The sequence below is a fragment of the Choloepus didactylus genome, chromosome 7 (genome assembly GCF_015220235.1).
Source record: "Choloepus didactylus isolate mChoDid1 chromosome 7, mChoDid1.pri, whole genome shotgun sequence".
Taxonomy (NCBI): Eukaryota; Metazoa; Chordata; class Mammalia; order Pilosa; family Megalonychidae; genus Choloepus; species Choloepus didactylus.
In genome coordinates this window covers 142,376,384-142,383,314 of record NC_051313.1, presented here as the reverse complement: position 1 = coordinate 142,383,314, position 6,931 = coordinate 142,376,384, and the positions used below count along the sequence as shown (strand labels likewise).

The 6,931-nt window shown below is 38.5% G+C and overlaps 1 protein-coding gene across 1 annotated transcript in view; it reads right to left on the bottom strand.

Annotated features, from left to right (window-relative positions):
• Nucleotides 1–3,088: 3,088 nt before the first annotated feature.
• The window catches only part of ELOVL2 (ELOVL fatty acid elongase 2), an 81,863-nt gene continuing 78,020 nt past the window's right edge, over nt 3,089–6,931 (bottom strand). The window contains exon 8 of the mRNA XM_037844309.1: nt 3,089–6,146. Coding sequence (XP_037700237.1) covers nt 6,021–6,146 — 126 coding nt within the window. The 3' untranslated portion in view covers nt 3,089–6,020. The remainder of the gene's footprint in view (nt 6,147–6,931) is intronic.

The following is a 6,931-nucleotide window of genomic DNA, read 5'->3' as shown; positions in this document are numbered from 1 at the left end:
CACCATGTGCCTTGCCACATGTGATGGTTGGGTTCATGTGTCAACTTGGCTAGGTGTCCTAGCTGTCTGGTCAAGCGGGCACTGGCCTGACGATTCCTGTGAGGCTATTTGAGGCTGGTTGGTTTGTCGGATCATCAGTCAATTGACTCATCAAGGGGCATGCTTCCACAGTGAGAGAATGCAATTGGCTGGATTTGGTCCGGGTGATCAGTTGGAGGCTTATAAGCCGGACGGTTAGAAAACCTTCACTTCTTCTTCAGCTGCTCAGTGAAGCTTTTCCTGGGGAGCTCGTCGAAGTTGCCAGTTCATTTCCTGAGGAGTTCGTCAAAGTTGTCGGTTCGTTTCCTGAGGAGTTCTTCAAAGTTGCCGGTTCGTTTCCTGAGGAGTTCGTCAAAGTTGTCGGTTCGTTCCCGAGGAGTTCATCAGACGTCTTCCTTGGAGTTGACAGCTTGTTGACGGCTCTGCAGAATTTGGACTCGTGCGCTCCCGCAGTTGCGTGAGTCACTTTTACAATTTGATAATAAGAGACATCTCTCATTGATTCTGTTTCCAAGGAGAACCCTAACTAATACACCACATAACAGAGGAGCCAAGGATCACCAGCAGCCAGCCCCAGAACACCACAGTCTTCAGAAGACAGCATCGCCGTGATGATGCCTTGATTTGTACTATCTTTTAGCTTCAAAATCATAAGCTAATGAATTCCCAATTTAAATCAATCTGCTTTATGGTGCTTGCTTGAGCAGCCTATGGGAGTACAACACTAACTTTAAAAAAAATAAAGGCTAGTTCTACACAGCTAATCTTAGGTAAAGTGCTTAAATCTCTCAGTGAAATTTGCAACTTCTAATACTTGTTACTAGGGCCATAGCAGAAAAGGTTAAGTTCATTTCCCTCTCAGTATATGACATCAGCACAGGCAAAACTGCTGAATTTTCCCTCTCGATGTTCAGTGCTCAGAAATCACAAATTCAAATACCTTCGGGGGCCAGCGAGATTGGTTGGCTGAATATACAAGAACACATCTAAATGCCATCTAAATTAGGCGTTCACATAGTTACAGACGTGGTGCAGGCAGTCACCAAGGTCTATGCAAAGAGCTGAGAGCAGTGAGGATGGCTGAGCTTTGCCTCACCCACAGACACATTTATGATCGACTCCCAGTGGGTTGCACCTAAAATCCACTATGACTACGCTTATACATTGCCAAGTGAGGGTGTGAATTACCGACTTACTTGTCCTCTTGGTATTATTCCAGTGTTGACTCAGTGCAGTTTCATCAGAGGGAAAACTGAGCTATAAATCGATGACTTTTGTCTCTTATTTTCCAGGACTTAAAGTCATGTTTTATCGAAAGTCAAGGAGTTATGTGACTCTAGTTAGTCTTGTATATTTCTTGCATGCCCTGAGCTAGAACTCTTCCTTAAAGACATGAACGTAATTAGATTTGAAAGGAAGCCTGCTGTACAAAAACACTCATTGGATTTTTCTTTATGTGAAGACTTATTTAGGTAAACTTTTGTCATGCATAAGCAGCTCTTTTAAATTGCAACTAGAGTTATTAGGCCTTGCCATAGAGACATGGGATTTGTCTTTTATGTTTAAACCCTGAGTTTTAATGAATTGTCTCTACTCACTATATAAAAGAATGAAATCCTATGTCGTTAAGAGGAGGCTCTTTAAAATGTCCATCTCCCCACCAAACTCTAGCCCCCATTCAGATTGTTAAAATACATTTTAGCTCCAACACCACCCTCCCATTTCTTCTTCCCCTCCAAAATATCCAAGAATGTAAGCCACTTTGTGATCCGACTTTGAGAATGTCATTTGTAATTTTCTTTTGGATCCATGTCTTGTCATCCTTAACACCACATTCATTTTTATACTCTGCATAAGTTGTTCCCAGGTTTCCACGATTAAGCTGCAGTTCACTCACCTGCCCCCACCTCACTGCTGGCTTTGAGAGCATTGTATGACACTGCTTCTGTCTAATATGTTCTCCTTAAACAAGTTGTGTCAGTTTGAATATATTGTGTCCCCCAAACGCCATTATCTTTGATGTAATCTTGTGTGGGCAGATGTTATCAGTGTTGATTAGATTGTAATTCTTTGAGTGTTGCTTTGGAATGTGCCCCACCCATCTGTGGGTGATGACTCTGATTGGATAATTTCCATGGAGGTGTTGCTCCGCCCATTCAGGGTGGGTCTAAGTTGATCAGTGGAGCCATATAAATGAGCTGACATAACAGAAGGAGCTCAGTGCAGTTAAGTGACATTTTGAAGAGGAGCTACAGCCAAGAGGGCCACTTTGAAGCACAGGAGCTGCAAATGAGAGGCATTTTGAAGATGGCCATTGAAAGCAGATTCTTGCTCCGGAGAAGCTAAGAGAGGACAAATACCCCAAGTGCAACTAAGAGTGACATTTTTGAGGAACTGCAGCCTAGAGAGGAATGTTCTGGGAGAAAGCCATTTTGAAACCAGCTTTGGAGCAGACGCCAGCCACGTGCCTTCCCAGCTAACAGAGGTTTTCCGGACACCATTGGCCATCCTCCAGTGAAGGTACCCGATTGCTGATGTGTTACCTTGGACACTTTATGGCCTTAAGACTGTAACTGTGTAACCAAATAACCCCCCTATATAAAAGCCAATCCATCTCTGGTGTTTTGCATTCCAGCAGCATTAGCAAACTAGAACACAAGTCTAGTTCCCTTCCCCAGGTTAGCAGACATAGCATTTTTTAAATGGCTAACCTCTATAGCCTTTGCTTATCTAATTGGTGTTAAATTTGTCTTTCCTTCTGAATGACCACAAAATTTTCTGAAACAGATTAGTTTATTATATGAATATCATGTAAAGTTAATAATGTTGCATAAAAGCCCACTGCTTATGGTAATGAATGAAGAATGAAATACCTAAAATTAATTGCTAACGTTTTTACTGTAAAAAAAAAAAAAAATCCCTGAGTAATATGTCATTTGGAATATCATGCAGGTACACATTTTAACTTCTTTAAACCAAAAAAGAAAAATCACCACATGCTTTAGTGTAAAAATCAATTTATTATACAACAATCATACAGAATGCTTTTTATCTATCTATAAAGAAAAATGGCTTCTATTGCCTCCCTGTCCACCCCAATCATGATACTATGTTCTTAAGATATAATTTCAAAAGAGAACAAAAAAAAGTGATATCCTTATTTTACAAATAAGAAAGCCCCTATAAACACTCATGAAACAATATGAAAATATTGGAAAAAAGACTAGAATGGTCTCTCACATGCTAAATGCTGTTCTAAATACCATTTTGCCTTAAACAAAAATAAGAAATACCTCTCTGATAGTTTTGGGAAGGACTTTATTCCCCAGTATGGCTAACATAGTTTGACGGGTTGAGAAAGTCTATGTCTACTTCTATTCAATAAACATTCCATTTTAATTTTTCACATTAAAAATTGGGGTAATTACTAATTGATACTCTTATAGTATTAAGTGTTTTCATTCCCATGAGTAAGAGGAAATTCATTTGGGAAAAAATTTCCATTTGTTTAAACAGATTATACAGATTTATAATTTTTTTACAGTTCTATTTTAAGCAAATCACACTAAAATTAAACAGTTGTGTTCTTTAAAGTTATAACACTTAACGACAGGTTCAAGTATTTACCTGATTCCATTTTTGTGGCTAAGATTCCAAAGTTCTGTGTATTATCATCCCCTGAATGGTTTAAGGCTATACGTTTTTTAACTTTCACTAGAATCAAAGACCAAACTGGAAATAAACATCCTGAAAATTCTAACTAGATCTCTGGCATTAGCTTGAAGGAGTTAACTACCAAGTTCTTCACTTTGATCTAGAGGTTTCAAGCTGCCTTGTACTGACAGCTGCTTGGCTCTCTCGTTCTGCTGTAGGATGACCCACCCTCCTTACACACAGCCATGAAATACCTGAAAGCACACCAAATTGCAGCCTTGATACTGAGCTTGGGACTTGAAGGCCTTACGACAACAAAGAATGAGCTGAATATAATTATGACCTCTGATGTCTGTCTACTAGCTCTCTATTTCTTGTTTTTACATGGAATGTCCAAGCTCCAGACCTAAAATGGACTTAGCATCCCCTTTCTCCAGGAGGCTTCCTCCTCAGTCCAATTTGTGTTTTGTCCTAGAAAAGCAATGACAGCCAGACTCGAGGCTAGCCCTGGTTTGAATTGCTGGGAGAAAGCAATATGTTGAAAACAGTTATATGGTGGTGCAAGAGGGAAGTGGTGAGCAAATTAGTTTTAGAAAACTGCTTAGAAAAATAAATCTGAGAGTAAGTGGACATCAGAAGGAAATGTCTCTTCAGCAGAAATAGATCAACCAGCAGAGAGGGGGATGTCCCAGGGTATAAGTCATTCACCCTGAAGACTACTAAGAGATAGTCACCTTTCAAAAAGTGAGTCAAAATCCTGAGAAGGGTAGTTTACATGAATTAAAATTTAGAAAAGTCAGTGCGAGTTTTATTTATTTATTTATTTTTCAAGAGGAAAGTCAATTTAAAACTAGAGTGCAGGAAAAAAAGATGGCAAGCAAGGGACAGAAAGGCCCTTGGCCTATAATGTGAAATATCTTTCTGCTTTCTGATGCATATGTATTTGATGTCAACTTTATGACCTAGAAACTTACTTTAAAATGAATTAAACAGGAACCAAGATAAAATGTCAGTGTTGGCAAGTCTCAATTTACAGGGTATAAATTAACGTTCATCGAATCTTGAGAAAATATTCCATTTCCATTCTTAATACAATTTAATAATAAATGATAGTCCAACACTTGGGGAGGAAGGAAATAGTCACTCTTCTGCTTTTGTGCTTGATTCTCTGTAGAGATGGCAATATCTGAACAGGGAAAGGATGTGCTGCATTTGCCAGTTTGGCAATTCTCATCGTGGCTCATTATCAGCCCATGGCTCAGTGTTGGAATCTTTCTGGAGCACTCTTTTTCTTCCTATTTTCAAAAACCTAACTAACTTGCAAAGGACAGTAGCAGGTATTTGGGATAATAGTCACAAATAGTTTTCCCAAGCAGTGGTTGACAAAGTCAGTGTCTGTCTGCTCCATTAGTTCTGATCTGTAACTATTCCCGAGGCACGTAGGAATAGAGAAGAGCAGATAAGAAGAGCAGATAAGGACTCTAGCCCTTACTCAGAAAGGCAGTGGGCAGCCAGATTCAGACACTGCTTTTAGCACGGAGCAGGCTGGCTGTCTGTCTGTCCTAACCTAGACTAACTAGCATGGGAAGTAAACACGAATACATGAAAAATTGAGGAAATCAAATTAAAACTGAGGAACAACTCCTACCCAAAGCTCCTGAGTTATGAGGATTTGGCAGAGGATGTCTTCTTTGAAGAACTAATCTTCAAAATAAAATACACACATTTCATCATTGTATCACTAAATTTAGAATCAGGAGTGGTGGGAAAGTCAGAAAGACTCTGACTTAAGAGAGAAGTTTTGCTAGATTTTTCTGTCTTACATTTATGATTCCATTTTGATATCTCCTGGTGTTGATTCCTAATGGAACAGACATATTGATAATGCACTGGCAATTATTGCTTAAAATGTAGATTAAAACACACCCTGTATTTAGAAGACAGTTAACTTTTTAGTTTAAACATTTTCACTGAACAAAACTTTAACTTTTTATCTGAAGGCTTGCTGTGAGGAAAAAAATGTTCCATGTTTACTAGGTTTGTATCTGTATAAATTGCTAAAAAGTTTTTGGTTAGGGGTTAAGTTACGAGTGGGGAGGGAGTGGTAGGGGAGTGGCACCAATTTTGAGGTCAGCTTCATGTCAGTGCTGAGCAAAGGCTTTAGTGAACATGTTAAACCTAATAGCAATCTATTAATACATTCTGGTAGGAATGATTTATAAACTCGAAAGAAATTAGCTTATGCTAAAACGTATATAACTTTCAGTCTTTGCTTTAAAACAAGCGAATCTGTTAGGCTACTGTATATGCTTTTCCTGTTACTCTTTTTATTGTGCTTTCTTGTTGACCGCTCCATTAGTTGCCGTGAAGCAGGCTTTGGAGAAGCCATTCTTAACTTCTTTCCCTGCAGGTAGCTCTTCCACACCTTTCTTCATTGGCTTTTTCCGGTATGTCTGTTTTGAAGGGAAAAAGAAAGAAAGGGATTCTTTAATAAGACCTTGTCTCTGACATTGCATATTGTCTAAAACTGTACATGATTTTTTGGGGGTATTGAAATTTCTAATAAAAATTCCTGCTCCTTTGTAAGATGACCATTTGTAAGCCTCTGGTTAAAGATAAAAATAGAATAAAAACCAAGACAAATGCATCAATTTCAATGAAAGGTTTTTTTTTCACCATAACTACATTAGGTTAGGATTTGTGTATTATGGAATCAGCAGTCAAATTATTTGGCATTAGCTGCTTTCCTGGAATGATAAACTTCTTTAAAAATAGAATTCCAGCAAGAAAGTACTGTTATTTTAAAAGAAACAGTACCTGGGATTCTGGCTTGATTTGCTTTCTGGCATATCCTTATTCTGACAAAATACCTGATCTCATCTCAAATTCTGAGGGCTAAGTAGGAAGATTTCCAAGTTTAATTTATTTGACTTCTTTCCTAAGCAGTTGTTGCTGGTTTTTTTGTTGTTGTTGTTTTAATTTTAAGCAATGTTATCATTAAGGCCCAAAACTGAAATGATATACTCAAGTTACAAAGGACTAAGATTCAATTTGAGCCAGCATGGAGGGTTAAGCCTTCCAGGACCATTACCTACCCCTGCTGGGCTACTTGCTTCTCTTCAAATTTTAACAGCAAGCACCAACATGACTCCCCTATTAGTCTTTTTTTGTGACTTTGGTTCCAGCAATGGCTATTTCTTTAGAAATTCTCAAAGGAAACTTTTATCTCTTTATAAAA